Below are 21,448 nucleotides of genomic sequence, written 5' to 3'. Positions count from 1 at the left end.
TTGGAGAGGAAATTCTGGAGTTCTTCTTCACTGTGAGTCCAGATCATGAAGATGTCATCAATAAATCTGTACCAAACTATGGGTTGGCAGGCCTGGGTAACCAAGAAGGCTTCCTCTAAGCGACCCATGAATAGGTTGGCGTACGAGGGGGCCATCCTGGTACCCATGGCTGTTCCCTTTAATTGTTGGTATGTCTGGTCTTCAAAAGTGAAGAAGTTGTGGGTCAGGATGAAACTGGCTAAGGTAATGAGGAAAGAGGTTTTAGGTAGGGTGGCAGGTGATTGGCGTGAAAGGAAGTGCTCCATTGCAGCGAGGCCCTGGACGTGCGGAATATTTGTGTACAAGGAAGTGGCATCAATGGTTACAAGGATGGTTTCCGGGGGTAATAGATTGGGTAAGGATTCCAGGCGTTCGAGAAAGTGGTTGGTGTCTTTGATGAAGGATGGGAGACTGCATGTAATGGGTTGAAGGTGTTGATCTACGTAGGCAGAGATACATTCTGTGGGGGCTTGGTAACCAGCTACAATGGGGCGGCCGGGATGATTGGGTTTGTGAATTTTAGGAAGAAGGTAGAAGGTAGGGGTGCGGGGTGTCAGTGGGGTCAGGAGGTTGATGGAGTCAGGTGAAAGGTTTTGTAGGGGGCCTAAGGTTCTGAGGATTCCTTGAAGCTCCGACTGGACCTCAGGAATGGGATTACCTTGGCAAACTTTGTATGTGGTGTTGTCTGAAAGCTGACGCAGTCCCTCAGCCACATACTCCCGACGATCAAGTACCACGGTTGTGGAACCCTTGTCCACCGGAAGAATGACGATGGATCGGTCAGCCTTCAGATCACAGATAGCTTGGGCTTCAGCAGTGGTGATGTTGGGAGTAGGATTAAGGTTTTTTAAGAAGGATTGAGAAGCAAGGCTGGAAGTCAGAAATTTCTGGAAGGTTTGGAGAGGGTGATTTTGAGGAAGAGGAGGTGGGTCCCGCTGTGACGGAGGACAGAACTGTTCCAGGCAGGGTTCAATTTGGATAGTGTCTTGGAGAGTTGGATCATTAGGGGTAGGATTAGGATAATTTTTCTTCGTGGCAAAGTGATATTTCCAGCAGAGAGTACGAGTGTAGGACAGTAAATCTTTGACGAGGGCTGTTTGGTTATAAAATGTAAAAGAATAGACCCCAAAAATTATTGACCAATATCCTTAAAACCAGTTTGCTGCAGATACTTGAACATATTCCAAGTTCAAAAATAATAAATTTTCTTGAGTCGTTTTCTCACACGATATACTGTGAACTCTGCATGAAGCGCAACAGGCAGACACCATTTTTTAGATTTCTGGAAAGCATTCGACAAGGTGCCCCACAGCAGACTGATATTAAAGGTATGCACATATGAAACAGGTTCCCAGGTATGGGATTGGCTTGAAGACTTCTTAAGTTACGGAACCCAGTATATTGTACTCCAGGGCGAGTGTTCACCTGGGAAAAGGGTATCGTCAGGAGTGCCAATGGGAAGTATGACAGGACCAGTGTTGTTCTCAATATACATAAATTTTCTGGTGGACATGGTGGGCAGCCTGTGGCTATTTGGCTGATGATGCTGAGGTGTACTGGAAGGTGTTGCAGTTGGATGATGCAGTTGGATGAATGTAGGAAGATATAAGATGACTTAGACGCAATTTCTATTTGTTTTGATGAATGGCAGCTAGCTCTAAATGTAGAGAAAGGTAAATTAATGCAGATGAGAAGAAAAAAAAAAACCTTTAATGTTCGATTACAGTATTAGTAGCGTGCCGCTTGATACAGTCATGTGATTTAAATATCTGGGCGTAATGTTGCACAGTGATATGAAATGGAATGAACATGAGAGGATTGTGGTAGGGAAGGCGAATGTTTGACTTCAATTTCTTGGGAAAATTTTGGGAAAGCGTGGTTCACCTGTAATGGAGATAGCATATAGGACGCTAATGAGTACTGCTCTAGTATTTGGGATCTACACTGGGTCTGAATAAAGAAAGACATCAAAGCAATTGAGAAGGGGGGTTCTGGATTTGTTCCTAACAGTTTCAAACTATATGGAAGTATTATGGAGATGCTTCGGAAACTTCAAAAGGCAATTCGTGGGAGGGGGAGGGGGGGGGGGGATGATAGGAACACTATTGGGAAAATTTATAGAACTGACGTTTGAAACTGACTGCAGAAAGATTCTACTGCCTCCAACATACATTTTGCGTACGAATCACAATGATATGACATGAGAAAGCATGGCTCGTACAGAGGCATATAGACAGTCATTTTTACCTTGTTCTATTTGCCAGTGGCTCACGGAGTATAGATGTAGATGCAGAAAACATATAAATGAACTATTTATATACCCGTTGGACCCAGATGGTTAGTGGTAAATTGGGTGCCTGGTAACTGAGAGGTTGCAGGATCAAATCTTGGTCACCCACATATGTTTCAATCTTCATTTTAAAGTCACCTTCAGCACTCCAATATGTGAGGGGTCACCAGAAACAACATGTGGTTCTGATTCCGTGTTAAACTGTAAGTTATGTCTCCCTGGATTGATAAATGGGGTAGGTGAATCACTCAGTAATCACTGAAGTGGCAGCCAATAGAAAGACTTGCACTAGACCACTGAGCCACATAAAATTATCATTATTATTATTATTATTATAATCATCATCATCATCATAATCATAATCTATATGCATAATTAAGTTACCATAAAAGCCTCAGAGTGTGAGTCCTATTCACACTTGTTCGTTTTTTCCTTCAAGACAACACTTGCTGCCTTCATAAGACGCAACTGAGACTAGAAGCTATTGGCTGAGTGGGTTGGGAGCTCCTATACAATCCTCCTTACAGCCCTGTCTTTCCGCCTCAGATTTTTACCCATTTGGTTCAATGAAAGAACCTTTGTGTGGCAATGGGTTCAACTGCTAGGGAGAGGTAAAGAAAAAAGAACAAAACTGGCTCTGAGAGCAAGGTAAAGAATTATTCAATGAAGGGATAAGAAGACTTTTACAAAGAGGATGGTATAAGTCTGTAAGGTTGGTGGGGATTATGTGGAAAAGTACACATAAAATTGTACAGATGTAATAAACTGTTTTTATTGTCAGAATTATATGTTTAGTTATTGAATGATCCTCATATCTAGCCTGACACGAGAGAAGATGCACCAAATGAATCTTAGGAGATACACCTGGCTCGGTGTTATATAATATACACACAAAATATGAAGCACAGTGCAACTCAGATTTCTCACAAATGGTGGTACTTACTGGTTCTTCCTTTGGTATAAGTGGAACCAATGCTGCAGTCTCCGGCTTCGTGTCGTTTGTCACTCCACACTCTACAGACACCTGCAATAAGAAGTATTTACTTGTATATTGTACGGCTTTTTGAAACATTAAAAAAAATACATATATTGAAGTAATAAAAGAATGTAACAATGAAAATAAGCAATTACTGACAATACAACGTAAATGGATAGACAAAGAATCTACTCACCAAGGAAAGGCATCCTTCTTGTCCCACCCGTTAACTCTCCCCTGACTGGCATTTTGCGTAACTTTTCTGAAGTGTACCCCCTTCTCTATACCTCACTAGTCCTTTTTCTTCACCCCTCTTCCTTCTCCTTCAACTTTTCTGCCAGAAGAAGAAGCCACTGGCTCCAACATTTTGTAAAAGTTAAACCTTTTTGTGTGTGTGTTCTCCTGGTGCCCCTTGGTGAATAGACTTTTTGTTATCTATCCACATACATAATAACAGAATTTGGTATATAATATGGAGGCCTTATTTGAAAAGTGATACACCCAGTTTTGTTCATAGGGATGACAGTTCTGTGAATGATGTACCTTAAATATTGCAGTCCATCACTTGTTGCAAGGGATTACCATTTCTTTCTATTGTCATCACCCAGTTATGTCTAAGCCTAAGTATCTTGAAATGAAATAATTGGAGTTGTACCACTATTGAAATAAAGCCTTTATATATATCACATAAAATATGGCACAAGAAAATTTAGGGTACGCACGTATTCTATTGACTTCGATGTCACCAGCAAGACATCTTCTGATCAACCATTGTACATTGTCACAAACCCCACAAATCTAGATTCTGCATGTTCAACCAGCTGCCCAAATGGGGTCCAACAGTGATGGCCCTTTTACACTCTTTCAGACACTGATAACTTTGTCTTGCACAAGCACGGGATACGTTCCAGAAGTTTGTGGCCTGACCTCGAATACAAGCGTGAAGGTTAAACTGCCACGGAGGGGAGCTAGTGACATCTGTCAGTAGATGTGCACACAAGTTGCAGCCTGCTTCTAGCCTTAGTCAGATGGTGACACTCGTGCTGCACTGGGTAAAATCAAATATCGTGCAGTGATTAAGTTCCTCACAAAAGAAGGGCTTGGTATATAATATGGAGGCCTTGTTTGAATAGTGGTATACCCAGTTTTGTTCATTTTCAAAGTCCACTTGGATGGTGATGCTTCCCCTCATATTCCACAATGAAGGAATAGTCTAAACAGTTTCATCTGGGTAGAGAGAGCATTACTGGTGATCCATGTGTCAGTCGAACTGCCAAATTGGGACTGAGAAAACCATCGCTATTGTTGAAAGTGAAGTTCTGAGTGACATGCTGTTGGAATCCGAGAAAACTGCAGAAAGGATATGGTTGTCTAAAACAACCATTTTCCAGATAATGTACGATCATTTGCACACGAAAAAGGTCAGTGCAAGACGGGTGCTCAAACTTCTCTCTGCAGTGCGTGACTATTTGCACCAAGTTTTTGGAGCTGTGCTGTGGCAACCAGAAAGAAGTACTAGAATCCATTGTCACAGGGGATGAAACTACGAATCTTTATTATGATCCTCTGTTCAAAAGAGAATCTCTCTAATGGTATAAACTAGGTGAAGCTCCACTCTGCCTACAAAGAAGGCCATGGCAACAATCTTCTGGTTCTGGAATTTCAGAGGAATTCTCTTAGTTGATTTTAAAGAAAGGAATTCCACTGTGAACGCATAAAACTACCTGCACAAATTACGCGACTCCATCAAGCTACAGACGCGAGGAGGGTTGTCACAATGTGTTCGTCTTCTCCGTGACAATGTGCCAGTGCACATAGCGGTAATTGTGAAGGCTGCAGTAAAGGAATGTTGCTTCCAGGACACTGACTACCCACCCTACAGTCCAGATCTTGCCCCAAGTAACTACCATCTCTTCTCCAAATTGAAGAAAGATCATGGAGAAAGGGAATTTGATGATAAAGTGAAACTGATGTAATGGGACATTTTCTACGTCTACATCTACATGATTACTCTGCAATTGACATTTAAGTGCTTGGCAGAGGGTTCATCGAACCACAATCATACTATCTCCCTACCATTCAACTCCCGAACAGCACGCGGGAAAAACGAACACCTAAACCTTTCTTTCGAGCTCTGATTTCTCTTATTTTATTTTGATGATCATTCCTACCTATGTAGGTTTGGCTCAACAAAATATTTTCGCAATCGGAAGAGAAAGTTGGTGACTGAAATTTCGTAAATAGATCTCGCCACGCCGAAAAACATCTTTGCTTTAATGACTTCCATCCCAACTCGCGTATCATATCTGCCACACTCTCTCCCCTATTACGTGATAATACAAAACGAGCTGCCCTTTTTTGCCCCCTTTCGATGTCCTCCGTCAATCCCACCTGATAAGGATTCCACACCGCGCAGCAATATTCTAACTGAGGACGAACGAGTGTAATGTAAGCTGTCTCTTTAGTGGACTTGTTGCATCTTCTAAGTGTCCTGACAATGAAACGCAACCTTTGGCTCGCCTTCCCCACAATATTATCTATGTGGTCTTTCCAACTGAAGTTGTTCGTAATTTTTACACCCAGGTACTTAGTTGAATTGACAGCCTTGATAATTCTACTATTTATCGAGTAATCAAATTCCAACGGATTTCTTTTGGAACTCATGTGGATCACATCACACTTTTCGTTATATAACGTCAACTGCCACCTGCCACACCATACTGTGCAATCTTTTCTAAATTGCTTTGCAACTGATACTGGTCTTCGGATGACCTTACTAGACGGTAAATTACAGCATCATCTGCGAACAACCTAAGAAAACTGCTCAGATTGTCATCTAGGTCATTTATATAGATCAGGAACAGCAGAGGTCCCAGGAGGCTTCCCTGGGGAACACCTGATATCACTTCAGTTTCACTCGATGATTTGCCGTCTATTACTACGAACTGCGACCTTCCTGACGGGAAATCACGAATCCAGTCGCACAACTGAGACGATACCCCATAGCTTGATTAGAAGTCGCTTGTGAGGAACGGTGTCAAAAGCTTTCCGGAAATCTAGAAATACGGAAACAACTTGAGATCCCCTGTCGATAGCAGCCATTACTTCGTGCGAATAAAGAGCTAGCTGCGTTGCACAAGAACGATGTTTTCTGAAACCATGCTGATTACGTATCAATAGATCGTTCCCTTCGAGGTGATTCATAATGTTTGAATACAGTATATGCTCCAAAACCCTACTGCAAACTGACGTCAATGATATAGGTCTGTAGTTCGATGGATTACTCCTACCACCCTTCTTAAACACTGGTGCGACCTGCGCAATTTTTGCGATCTGTAGGTACAGATCTATCGGTGAGCGAGCGGTTCTATATGATTGATAAGTAGGGAGCTATTGTATCAGCGTACTCTGAAAGGAACCTAATCGGTATACAATCTGGACCTGAATACTTGCCCGTATCAAGCGATTTGAGTTGCTTCGCAACCCCTAAGGTATCTACTTCTAACAAACTCATGCTAGCAGCTGTTCATGTTTCAAATTCTGGTATATTCCATTCGTCTTCCCTGGTGAAGGAATTTCGGAAAACTGCGTTCAATAATTCCGCTTTAGCGCACAGTCGTCGGTAACAGTACAATCGGCACTGTGCAGCGAAGGTATTGCCTGCGTCTTGCCGCTCGTGTACTTTGCATACGACCAGAATTTCTTCGGATTTTCTACCACATTTCGAGACAATGTTTCGTTGTGGAACCTATTAAAGTATCTCGCATTGAAGTCCGTGCCAAATTTCGCGCGTCTGTAAATTTTAGCCAATCTTCGGGATTTGATGATAAAGAATCAGGTTATTGTTGAAAGGCATAGAGCTGTTAATTCAGAGCTGTGAAAAGTGTACTGAAATGAAGGTTGATTACATTGAAAAATAACTTCTGGAACACATCTCATATGTAGCATCTTCATACCCTTCACAGTGACCACTCAACAGTTGTAGCTGTTCACGCTCCTTACATACACTAACAGACCTGCTATTAACACTAAACACAAACAATGCCAATGTTCTCTGGGGCCCCAGAGAACTGCTAACATCTGACCATCTCTTCTGTGTGCTCCACTTCTGTTGTCAGGAGTGTAGTTTGCACCATCAATATCTCAATGGTGTGGAAGATTTCTACTATCAATGATCTTTCTGCCCTACTCATTCGTGACAGCATTATGTGTTGCAGCTGAGAGGGCAGAATGTGGCTTTGTACTGGTAGTCATTGTGTACGAATTGATTTGATAACACTAAAAATCATCCTCATGGCATTACTTAGCTGGATGTCCATTTTTTTGTCGAGTGGGCCACTTAGTCAAACTGGGGAAGAATATTCGGCAATCAAGAAGACGAGACTAGAGGCAGATGAACGCTGGGTGGGTGTCGATGCTCCACATTTCACGACCGTAGCAGAAAGCTACACGTGCACTCTGGATAAAGCTAAATTAACTCTGAGACACTGGTGGCATATAATCTTGACCATAAAACATATTCTACATATCTCAAAACAAGAAGCAAACACTCTGACTCAGCCAATGACAAATGATACTCCAATAATCCTTGAATGCAAGCTACTGCCACTGCCTCACAGTGTGGAGCCTTAAGCTCCAGTTACTACGGACCAGTTAAATTCGAATTTTGTGATAAATGTGAAATAGATGCGAATTCTGCCTCAAAATGTGAAAACGCGAAATTACCTAAATATATTTCCCAGCGAATTGTATCCAGAGGCACTATTCTATCAGAAATAGTTTGAAAGAGCTCTATTTTCAGCATATTGATATCTAAAATGTAACCAGTTTTCAGTACCTGGTATTGTACAGCATCTGGTGAAGCCCAATTTGGACAGATAATGTGTGTCAGAACCTGCTTGCAAAATAAAAAGTGCACAAATGGAATGACCTATAAACGCACTTGATGTTTCGGTGTTGTGCCAACTGTGGGCAGTTAAGTAGGTTATCTGAGATACACACCACATAATGCAACATAGTATTCAGCCATGGGATCTAGAATTTTATTACAACTGCATACCTACATCTACATCTAAATGGATACTCTGCAAATCACATTTAAGTGCCTCGCAGAGGGTTCATCGAACCACCCTTCACACTTCTCTATTATTCCAATCTTGTATAGCACGCAGAACGAATGATCACCTATATGTTTCCGTACGAGCTCTGATTTCCCTTATTTTATCGTGCTGATCGTTCCTCCCTATGTAGGTCGGTGTCAGTAAATATTTTCGCATTCGGAGGTGATTGGAATTTCATGAGAAGATTTCATCGCAACAGAAAACGCCTTTCTTTTAATGATGTCCAGCCCAAATCCTGTATCATTTCTGTGACACTCTCTCCCATATTTCACGATAATACGAAACGTGCTGCCTTCTTTAAACTTTTTCGATGTACTCAATCAGTCCTATCTGGTAAGGATCCCACACTGTGCAGCAGTATTCTAAAAGAGGATGGTCAAGCATAGTGTAGGCAGTCTCCTTAGTAGGTCTGTTACATTTTCTAAGAGTCCTGCCAATAAAACGCAGTCTGTGATTAGCCTTCCCCACAACATTTTCTGTGTTCCTTCCAATTTAAGTTGTTCGTAATTGTAATACCTAGGTATTCAGGTGAATTTCCAGCTTTTAGATTACACTGATTTATCGTGTAACCGAAGTTTAACGCGTACCTTTTACCATTCACGTGGATGTCATACTTTTCTTTATTTAGAGTCAACTGCCACTTTTCGCACCATTCAGATATCTTTCCTAAATCGTTCCACAGTTCGTTTTGATCTTCTGATGACTTTATTAGTGGATAAACGACAGCATTATATGCAAACAACCAAAGACAGCTGCTCAGATTGTCTCCCAAATCGTTTATATAGGTAAGGAACAACAAAGGGCCTATAACACTACCTTGGGAAACTCCAGAAATCACTTCTGTTTTGCATGATGACTTTCCGTCAGTTACTACGAACTGTGACCTCTCTGACAGGAAATCACAAATCCAGTCACATAACTGAGACGATATGCCATAAGCATGCAATTTCACTACGAGCCGCTTGTGTGGTACAGTGCCAAAAGCCTTCCGGAAATCAATAAGTACGGAATCGATCTGAAATCCCTTGTCAAAAGCACTCAACACTTCATGTGAATAAAGAGCTAGTTGTGTTTTACAGGAACGATGTTTTCTAAACCCATGTTGACTGTGTGTCAATAGACAGTTTTCTTCGAGGTAACTCATAATGTTCGAACACAATATATGTTCAAAAATCCTGCTGCATTATCAACGTTAACGATATGAGCCTATAATTTAGTGGATTACTTGTACTACCTTTCTTGAATACTGGTGTGACCTGCGCAACTTTCCCGTCTTTGGGTACAGATCTTTCGCCGAGCGAATGGTTGTATATGATTGTTAAGTATGGAGCTAATGCATCAGCATACTCCGAAAGGAACCTAATTGGTATACAGTCTGGACCAGAAGACTTGCTTTTATTAAGTGATTTAAGTTGCTTCACTACTCCGAGGATATTTACTTGTATGTTACTCATGTCAGAAGCTGTTCTCAATTTGAATTCTGGAATATTTACTTCGTCTTCTTTTGTGAAGGCATTTCGGAAGGCTGTATTTAGTAACGCTGCTTTGGCAGCTCTGTCTCAGATAGCATCTCCATTTCTATTGCGCAGAGAAGGCATTGATTGTTTCTTGCCGCTAACAACTTCACATACGACTAGAATCTCTTTGGATTTTCTCCCAGGTTTCGAGACAAAGATTTGTTGTGGAGAGTGTTATAAGCATCTAACATTGAAGTCCGCACTAAATTTCGAGCTTCTGTAAAAGTTCGCCAATCTTGGGGACTTTATGTCTGTTTAAATTTGGCATGTTTGTTTCGTTGTTTCTGCAACAGTGTTCTAACCCGTTTTGTGTACCAAGGAGGATCAGCTCCGGCGTTTGTTAGTTTATTTGGTATAAACCTCTCAATTGCTGCTGATACTATTTCTTTGAATTTAAGCCACATCTGGTCTACTCTTATTAGCTAAAGTTCAAAAGTTGGTATAGTACACACACTTAATGTGGTAAATTAGATGGCAGATGATTTTAACGGTGATTGCATCGAATAGCGGTTGGGCCTGAACTACCTCATTAACAATACCCTGCCAACCTCAAGAAGCAGTTATGTGGTGACGGTTCCCAAATGCTTTGTGTTGTTTTCTTTTTCTTATTCTCAAATGAGTGATGTGATTAAATCTGGTACATCATGGATTTTGATTATGGCCCTTACAACACCAGAAGAGATCAGTGATCCCTGTGACAAGGTGTCAGTGTTGTTTTCTGCTCTTGCAGAACACAGGTGTAGCCGGCTGACCTACCCGAGTGAAACGGGGCCTGTTTCCCCACAATGCTTCCCTCCCCTACACATTGACTGCACTCTGCACTATACTGATTGGAAAACAAAATCTGTCCCATTTTTTTCACTGTGCCTAAGTTCTTCTCCTAACATTCGAATACAGTTATGGTACTTTCGGTTCTACTTCTGCGCTAAGTGCCTTGTCAGCTCTACCTCTAGTGTTGTAAAGCATGGGGTCGCACAGCTACTAGAGTGCATGCCACATAATGTGACAGGTGATATCTCGATACACAGAAGCACGGATATGTCACATGACGTGCCAACCGATAGCAGTCAGTCGACCGATGTGTGCGCTCGAGTTCATTTTGTATTGTGTGGAGTGAGTTTATGACTGGTTTTAGCATTCTGCATAGCACTCTTTCGAAAGTTATTTTGAGGCAGTCCGATCGATGTGAGTGGCAAAAGCAAATCTCACCCAGTATTACAAAAGCGGGTGAGAGAAATAGTGTTGCACATATATCAGTTCTTTAGACAGGATTCAGAAGCGATATCCACAACTGATCACAAAGCGTTTCCTGGTGTTGCCAAGTGCCACGAACGAACAGCTGAGGCATGCGGCATCGGGTTGAGAACTGTTTGACAGATTGCGAGTGAAGTCAACGCATCTGCTGAAGAGAACAGATCACACTATATGGCAAGCCGACACTGAAAGAGCATTTGACATTACAGCTGGTTCATGAAATACCCACCAGAGGCACTATTTCGTAGTTCACGGTAGATCATAATGAAATGCTGAAGTTTAGTTTAAAGCAGCTTGAAATGATTGCTGTTGCACTTGATGATAAGGAACAGCGAGGAAAAAGAGTATGTTAGAAAAATGTTAAAAACTTGAGACTGTGAAGGAGAGTTCTACACTCTTTACAAGGAGCTGGAAGAGGAGTCATCACTATGAATACCTCAGAATGTCTAAAGAACAGTTTTTTTTAACCTGTTATGCAAAATGCAAATAGAAATTACAAAGAGGAATTAAAGAGGCAGGTATCCAGTATCACCATGGTAGAAGCTGATTTTTGCCTAAGGCCATTTTGCTGAACAAAACAAAACAAATATGGAGGTGCTACCCGCTGGCAGCAATAGGGAAATATCACGTGACTCCGTCAATGGCCCGCTGAAACATTGTTCCCGAGAAACCTTGACGCGACATGACTTGACGTGTCGGTAACACTCTGTTGACGGCGTGTGTGAATGCCACAATCTGAACTACAGAGGAGAATCTTTTGAGGTGATGGATGTGACGGCAACATTCCGTCAAGTGTGAATCCACCTTTATTGTGCTTCATGCAGGTTCTCCAGAGACAGGGTTCATACAAGAAAGTAAATTAATATTTAAAGCATCAATCTCAAAGCATTTGAGTGACTACCACTCTGAAATGTCTTGCTGTCTTCAAGCGGTGGTTTGTACAACAGCTACATCCGTACCTGGTGCAGAATTCTGTTTTTGTCACGGATAATGCGAGTGTTCACTCTGTGCAAATGAATAAGGCTCCCACTTCAAACACGAGAAACAATTAAATTATTTCATTGTTGTCATCTAAAGGAATTCCCCACACTGCATCACAGACCAGGGCAGAGTTAACCGTGCTCATACATGCATACAAGCAGAAATACTGGACTCACGACACAGGTGAACCAGCAAGACAGCGTGGTCACCGAGTAATCTTGTAACCACAATATCACTGCCATTACAATTCTACTGACCTGGTATGGGTGCAAATTAAAGTCCATATCACAAAGATAAATAGCATCTTGCAGATTGCTGGTGTTGAAAAACACACATCGAGCAGTGGACAACATAATTATCTCTGCATGGGCAAATTGTGCTAGACATTCAGAAACACTGCAAGAAGAAGATTTTGAAAAGGAAATTGACAGGCGACTCAATGATGGAGCCTTTCCTAATTAATCTTCACAATTCTGATTCGTCTGAATCAGACAGCAAGGGTGAAGAGGATGTTTCAGGATAACCATATCAGTACTGCTTCGACACGTTGCCATTTACAGTCTTCGGTGAAAATTTTGGGGACCCACCTCACACACACCTTGTGATAGTCCGAATGTTCAGTCAAAATCTTAACAACTGCACTCTTACTGACTTCAGGGATCCATTCACAAGGCTCGCAAAGTGTCACATACCGATCTTTGCATACTTCTTTCTCCATTTTTGCAACTGTTTCAGCTGAAACCGATGAATGGCCAGAACACTGTTCATCACAGACATCTGTATGCCCTACTTGAGCTCTCTTACCCACTTTCACAGGTTCTGGAGGTCCACACACAGTAGCCCGTGGACTTCACTTAACACCGCCTTGGCACTCAAAAATGGGTAACTGCACACAACTTGCATCTGGCACAACAAGTGAAGGGGGGCTCCATCACAGTGTAAAAGTGTTCCTCACTGATCCAGCACCTTGGAGACTTTATTTTACAAACATTCCTCATATCATCATCATCATCACCATCATCATTGATATTGTAATAACTATTATTGTTAGTGGCAGTGGTCAGACACACATCACTCTACCACAAAGTCTTTCAGCTTCTACCAGTTCAGAAGTAAGGAGTCCAGCAATCAAGTGATTTACAAACACTAACCACAGAACAAGTATTTTAAGTGGATTAATTTTAAATGTGGGTGAAGCAAGTGTCACTTGGGAGAAGAGTGGCGTAGAAGGGTCATGTTTTGTAACAAGTGGCTACCCTCAATGTGAACAGTTAGCTTTCTTTTTAGAAAAGGAGTTGTACATATCACGGTGCACTGAGAACTGCTTCATAAAAAATGGTTGTTAGAAATAAGCTGTACCAACTGTTCATAAATTTGGACAACATGGACCAGAGGAGCAACAGCGATCTGGGTTAAAACAACAGTCTAGACCAAAATAAGGCACAGTGTATTTGCAAGCAAGGAAAAAAAATTCCCACATTTTCCCAATTTCACAGTTAAAAATATACTTTTTTCCCAGGTGGTGTAATGGATCTGGGAGATGTTATTTTTTTTACCGTATTTGTCGATACCGAATTGTAAATGTTTTCTTATATTTTTGTCAGAATTTATTATAATTTGTCTTATTATATGTTAATTTACTTCTGTTTTTGAGAGTAAAAGCATATTGATTACTATTAGAAAATGTATCGAAGAATAGCAAAGAGACTGATTACAAGTGGAAACTTGTGAATTGTGTAAAATATCTTTGACGATGGAGTCATCTTTGACTATAGGCAGTCGGCAGCTAACTCTTGGTGTGCGTTGACGGAAGAACAATGTGAAGGTCCCAGTCATAAATAATTTTGAATTATGTTACTATTATTTTTGTACTAACTAAAAAGAAGAAACTACATTTGAAGAAACTGTATTTGAAACACCAAAATGAGAGAAACACGTTGAACCATGTCATTTCTGCAGCTGACATAGATGCATTGTGGAATCATACTTAGACAACTGAAGCCAAGACTAATATCGCCTTGCAAACGTCTAACGGAAAAGGTACTGTCACGAAATATGGCAAATTTAAGTAAATAAAAAATAGTGACCATATTTTCAACTTGTGTCTTAGCCGGGAAGCCATATTTCAACTGGGGACTGTAGCCGGGATATTGTGTTCACGAGATCTTCAACAGTGCTACGAGGAAGAAACTTTTTGTGTGTTAATACCAGTTTCTTCAGAATGTGTGTTACAGTGTTTGTGTTCATCGGGAAGTAAAAGTTTTGGAGAAGAAATGTTTCGGCAAAAAATATAATTTTCGACAGAAGAAAATACTTCCAGAATTTTGGTCAACAATCACATGGATGGAAAACGTGGTTTTGCAACAGTAGAAGAGTGTTCCAGATAAGTCACTAAACCCTCGTATTTTGTTAAAACAATATTTTTATCTTGTTTTGTATTGTTGTGCATAAATTTTTGTTCTTCACAATGACTTATGAGATTTTCGAGAGTATTGTGCCTAAAGTAGAAAGTAGTAATTTAATAGACTTCGAACATCAGGACAGGTCAAATGAAACAGAAAGAACCGATCAATTTGATTTAAAAAGTTTTCTTGTAAATTTCACGAAAGAAATTAAACAATCAGTTGACGACAATAAGACTTACTGGGATGAAAAAATTGATAACATTTTGTTGCAAATCAAAGCAGTCAATACCCAAGTGGGTGAGCTTTCGAACAGAGTTGGCAGTATTGAGGAAAAAATTGAATCTGTGGAAGCAGAAGTAAATGAAATTGATGTTAAATTGAGTGGTGAAATTAATACTGTAAAAAATGAGTTACTGGTAGATAGGGAAAGAAATTTAATTGATTTTAATGAGACAAAGGGGAAATTAAAAATTTGGATGAGAATACAAAAGTTTTAGTAAAAAATGTAGAACAAAAAACTGACAATCGTTTGGTTACTCTAGAAGAAAAAGTAGAATGCAATGATTTAGAAAACAAAAAATCTGTCAAAGAACTTAGCGAAAAAATTGAAAGTTTTGACATTGAATTTCAAAGCAAAAATCCCAATGTCAACACATGCAATCTTGTATCTAATATTCCAGTGAAGCACTTTTCGGTAGATGGACCCCTACATCCCGTTGATTTTATGCAGTATTGTAAGGATTGTTTTTTACCTCACTCACCAGATGAAATAAAAATTAAATTTGTGAAAAAATTCTTGGAAGGGGAAGCTTTGACTTGGGCAAACCAGATTGCAACTTTGGGGATGACCTTTTCAGAATTTGAATCGAAATTTCTGGAAAAATTTTGGGATGATCTTAAACAAACTAGAATCAAAAGTGAATTTTTGAATGGGCGAAACTATAGAGAATCAGATGGGAACATGAAACAATTTTGCAAAAGCAAACTTCAAAAACTTATTCATTTAACAAAACCTTTGGATGACTTGATCAAAATTGATACCTTAAAGAGAAGATTGCCATCAGCAATGCAGTTGAGTTTAGTTCATTGTCCTGATAGTAATGTAGAGCAGTTTCTCAATTATATTGAAAAGTTGGATAGGGTAACAACAAGAACACACAGTGGGTTTACTCAGAAAGGTAATGGTCAAAATTGGGGAAATGATAACTTTCAAAAAAGGGAACAAAACAATTATCATGGTGTCAGTCAAAATTCAGGGGGATATAACAATTTTGAAAAGAAGGACCATAATTTTTATCCAAAACAAGAACAACATTTTCGCGTTAATAATCAACAAAATAGAGAACACTTTAGGGATCAAAATCACAGAAATTTTGATAGAGGTCAGTACAATAGAAACTACCAACAATCAGGTAATGTTTGGCATAGGAATGGGATCAGAAATGTTGATCAGAGACATTGGCAGAACCATAATCAGCAGCTCAAACAGGAACCGGAAATAAAAAACGAGTAGATGCCCCCTTGAAGGTCCGCAAGGTTGAGCAGAAGGTGAGCATGATGAAAGGACCAATGGATGTGACTATCATAAACCCAAACAGGACAGTTCCAAACCTAAGCTATCACATGAGGTCATTAGTTGTTACTTATTGAAAAAATTTCAAGAGGAAAATAATGATGATAAAGATAACATTTTCAGTACACAAGAACATACAGTAGATAAAAGTAATTGTGATTCATTTAATTTAACAGAGTTTTACGCTTGGGCAGAAAAGAACAACACTTTGTCAGATGATGTAATTTGTAGTAGTTCAGAGATGTGTGTGAATGAAAGAGAGAATGCATGCTGTGAGAATGAAAATGTTGGTGAAAGGGATCTGGTAACTTTAGAAAGGGGAAATAATATTTTGGGGGATAATTTGAATGTGTATGACCTGAATATGTGTAATGATAATGATGTTGTTGATAAAGTTGATAATGATGGTAATGGTATTGATGATGATGTTGAGGAAAGGTATTTCATTAGTTTAAATAGGGAGTTGGGTATACACATGGTTGAAAATGGATTAAATAGTGAGAATATTATAGAAATTCCCAGGGATGTTACCAGGATGAATAAAGCTCACAAGCTGGATGTATGTGAAAGTGTGAATTTTGATGTTGTTGGTAAAGAATCTGACTACACAAATAACGATGACACATGTATAACTTCTAACCTAAGTGAAACTTTTAGAGATACTAATGATACACACACATTTCTTATGAATATATGGCTGAACAGTGAAACTATTTCTTTTGACAAGAACTTTAGAAAGATGCTTATTAATGTATGTGAAACTGTACGTCCTGAGTGGTGGAAAAAGATGAGATATTTTATTTTTGAAAAGCTGAAGGATAAGTACTTCAATAGTATACAACGTGATTTGGATGAAAATTCTTGGCTATTTGAGATAAAAGAGAGTACTCATGACAATTTTGTGTCTTGTGCAAATTTTATAACTGTGACAAATAATACATGTAATGATATACCATATGATTCTGATAAGTATAGGTTTGGGGAAACTGAAAGTGATTTATTACATGAGGATACAGGTTCTGAGAAAAGTGATCAATTTTGCAGTCCTTATATAAAAGTTCAAATTGGGTCATGGATTGGTAAATGTTTAATTGATACAGGAAGTGAGATCTCGGGAATATCTGAAAGGTTAAGCAAGAAATTGAAAGTGGGGAAAGATTATGTTGAAATGCCAGTTGTTGGGGTAAAGATAAAAGGTGCTACTGGGAAGAGCAGTAAATTGGTAAAAAGCCAGGCTTTAGTGACATTTTTAATTGAAGGCAAGTTGTTCACACATGGATGTTTTGTAATTCAGGAATTTAATGAGGATTTTCTTTTGGGTATGAATTGGATAGTAAAAGTAAATACAGCATTTGATTGGGTTGGAAGAAAACTTTTGATATAAACTAGTGAAAGGGAATACATTCAGACAAATTTTGTGAACACACTTGGTGATCAGAGTAATGGAAATTTTGACAGTATCAATTTACTAAAAGAAAATAGATTGGAGAATATTGAAACTCATAGATTTGATATTGATGAAGTTGAATTTGGGAATTTAGTAAATTTCAAAATTTCAGAAACGCTAAATTTATCTGGGGAGCAAAAACAACAGTTAGAAAATCTGCTGTGGGAATACAGTGATGTTTTCAGTGACATACCTGGTAGGGTAAAGGGTTATCAGTGTGAGCTTCAGGTAAAACCTCATCAACCATTTTTCATAAAACCATACAGTACTGCAATATCAAAAAGACCTGCTGTTGAGAAAGAGCTGAAAAAGATGGAAGGATGTAATATAATAGAAAGGAGTATCAGTGCATATAATAATCCTCTAGTAGTAGTTTCGAAAAAAGATGGTGGAGTAAGATTGGTTTTGGACTCTAGACACTTAAACAAAATTTTGTTCAGACAGACAGACCATCCTGAAAATATTGATGAGTTACTCTATAAATTTACAGATATAAAATATATGTCAAGTTTGGATCTAACTTCGGGTTTTCATCAGGTACCACTTTCGGTTAATTCTAGAAAATATACTGCTTTCTTGTACAATGGTAAAAGTTACCAATATTGTGTTGTGCCATTTGGGTTAAATTCTTCTGTTTCCGAATTTATAAGAGCTTTGGATCATGTACTGGGGCAAGAACTTGCGTCTAAACTGATAATTTATGTAGATGACATTTTGGTTACAGGGCAAAATTGGGAGGAACATTTTTTGATTTTGACGTCAGTTTGTGAAAAACTTAGAAAAGGGGGGATGACATTGAAATTAGAGAAATGTAAATTTGCAGTTTCTGAGTTAAAATTTTTGGGTCATGTTGTCACAGACAAGGGAATTTTGGCAGATCCAGAAAAAATTAAAGCAATTTCAGAAATTCCTATTCCTAAGACTAAAAAACAATTAAAGTCGATCTTTGGGTTATGCGGTTATTACCAAAAACATATGTGTTCAGAGTCTGAATGCACCATGTTTACGTCAATTACTTAAGAAAAACACTGTTTGGGTTTGGGATAAAAGTTGTCAGGAAGAGTTTGATAAAATTAAGCAAGAGATGAGGAAGCAACACTTATTACACAGACCTGATTTTAATTTACCATTTTGTTTGAACACTGATAGCAGTAATTATGGGCTTGGAGCAGAGTTATTTCAAGAAAGAGTAGAGATACATTGTACCATAGCATTTGCAAGCAGAATGTTGCTCAAGCATGAGAAAAGTCATAGAAAATCCACACCCTAATGCTTATCGTTTGGTGTATCCTAAGTCAAAGAAAGTATTTGGTCTCAGGAATGTTGTCTCTTTAAAACTGTATAAACAGAAATCATAATTTCAAAATTTAAATAACCTATTATCATCTAAACCAAAAGTCCTCCACTGGAATACGCTTGTTAGAACAAAACTGCCTGTACAACCAAGTGTGTAAATTTGCATGTATAAATAAATAATTTGAAGTCACATGTTAATTGAAACTGATGAAAAAACACTGTTGTAACAAAGAACGAGACAAAGATTTATTTTTACTTTAAAAAAAAAAAGTCTCCATAGTGAGCATTTCTGAATTTTTCTAATTTTTGGAAGCTAAGTCTTCCCTGTGGGTGAAGGCATGCATGTGAGGACATGCATGCAAAGGTATAAGTTTCAAAACCAATTTTAGATAAAGCCTCATGATATATGAGCAGTTTATTGTTGTTTATACTGATGTTGTGGGGAGCAAAAGTACTCTTCACAAGAATGTGACTTGTAGAAATATTGTAGTAGAGAGGAAAGTGTACATAAATAATTGCAAAAAATTTAGATAATACTGATGTATCTTTAGCAGTACTAAAAGAAGAAAATCATACGAAAAAAAAATACAAAATAAAAAAAAACATGAGTAAAAAAAAATTTAAAAAGAAAATCATAAGCAAAAAAAAAATATACAAAAAAAACACTACACTATATATGTCCAGTATCATTTTTACTGTTACAATATGTAAGCATAATGAAATTAACATTAATATTAAAAAAAATTAATTAAATCTTATTCTAGGAAATGAGTTTTACCTTCCTATTATTTTCAATCTGTATGTTAGAATATTTCTCATGTATGTTTTATACCATGTATATTTGTCATGTCAAATAATTTCTTTACTTGAATTTTTTTGTGTATGAGATTGATGGGGAAGTATCATTGCAACAACAGCCAGTAACAAGTCCACAGATTCAAAGAGTCCAAATTTGGAAGAGGTTATCAGACTGCACCATTAGTGTATTAATTGTATAATACAGATCCATCACTGAGTGTGGTCGGGATTTTGCTGTATATGTCCATAACAACAAAAGCCCTGGGGAGCAGTTGTAATGGATCTGGGAGATGTTATTTTTTTTTACCGTATTTGTCGATATCGAATTGTAAACGTTTTCTTATATTTTTGTCAGAATTTATTATAATTTGTCTTATTATATGTTAATTTACTTCTGTTTTTGAGAGTAAAAGCATATTGATTACTATTAGAAAATGTATCGAAGAATAGCAAAGAGACTGATTACAAGTGGAAACTTGTGAACTGTGTAAAATATCTTTGACGATGGAGTCATCTTTGACTATAGGCAGTCGGCAGCTAACTCTTGGTGTGCGTTGACGGAAGAACAATGTGAAGGTCGCAGTCATAAATAATTTTGAATTATGTTACTATTATTTTTGTATTAACTAAAAAGAAGAAAATGCATTTGAAGAAACTGTATTTGAAACACCAAAATGAGAGAAACACGTTGAACCACGTCATTTCTGCAGCTGACATAGATGCATTGTGGAATCATACTTAGACAACTGAAGCCAAGACTAATATCGCCTTGCAAACGTCTAACGGAAAAGGTACTGTCATGAAATATGGCAAATTTAAGTAAATAAAAAATAGTGACCATATTTTCAACTTGTGTCTTAGCCGGGAAGCCATATTTCAGTGGAAATACACTTTTTCATGGGTGAAAGAGCATTCTTTCCATGTTAAGTGACAATATGCTTTTCCTGGGTGAAAGAGCAGTCTTTCCATATTAAGTGACAATATGCTTCCATGGGAGCTGTAAAACTTATCAATCCTTCAAACGGTAATGGTTTTAGATACTGGCATAGAACTTCCCAGCACTATAGGAAATAACACCCAGGAAAAACAACATGTTTTGAAAATATCTTTGATGCACAGCAACATGTACACTGCATATTTTCGTATCATGAAAGTATAAATACGAATTCCACCAAATGCAGCACGGTAGCTTCTGATGCACTGAAATAGAGATTGTGATGCACTTTTGTCAGCCAATCACAGCCCATGCCACATGACCTTGTCAGCCAATGACAGCAGATATTCAGAGCATAGGACATGTGATGTAGTCAGCAGGTGGCAACATCACTATTAATAAGCACAAACACACAACTAAAAAAATTAATCATTTTAATTAATTTACATAATGTGTACCTACAAGAAAAGATTAGCTTTCATATACAATATTGGTCATCAAAAACTTTTTGCTGTTTTTTCCGTGGGCGCAGTTGGGCAGGATCTTAAGAGCACAGCTTAAATTGCAGCAGCAGAATATTACTGACAAGCACAATTATAAATTCCACTGCTGTGCACTGAACATTTTGTGGATTGAACATTTTGTGGATTACTTGGCTGAATAAATGCTCCATCGAGCACTTTGACTTTTCCCATAGGAAAACCATTTATGTTTGAAATAGCTGAAGAATTCACCTCACATGATTTCTGAAGGATAATTATATTTTTTAACATCATTATTGCATTATATGTAAGCTATGAAAGAACTAAAACAAATAT

At 38.5% G+C, this 21,448-nt stretch overlaps 1 protein-coding gene across 1 annotated transcript in view; it reads right to left on the bottom strand.

The window, feature by feature from the left end:
* The window catches only part of LOC124553360 (zinc finger protein 664-like), a 176,056-nt gene that overhangs the window by 64,996 nt on the left and 89,612 nt on the right, over positions 1-21,448 (bottom strand). Inside the window, exon 6 of the mRNA XM_047127233.1 lies at positions 3,273-3,353. Within this exon, the coding sequence (XP_046983189.1) occupies positions 3,273-3,353 (81 nt within the window). The remainder of the gene's footprint in view (positions 1-3,272; positions 3,354-21,448) is intronic.

The sequence above is a fragment of the Schistocerca americana genome, chromosome 11 (genome assembly GCF_021461395.2).
Source record: "Schistocerca americana isolate TAMUIC-IGC-003095 chromosome 11, iqSchAmer2.1, whole genome shotgun sequence".
NCBI classification, from domain to species: domain Eukaryota; kingdom Metazoa; phylum Arthropoda; class Insecta; order Orthoptera; family Acrididae; genus Schistocerca; species Schistocerca americana.
The sequence above is the reverse complement of the archived record's forward strand: the minus strand, read 5'-3'. Positions and strand labels throughout refer to the sequence as shown.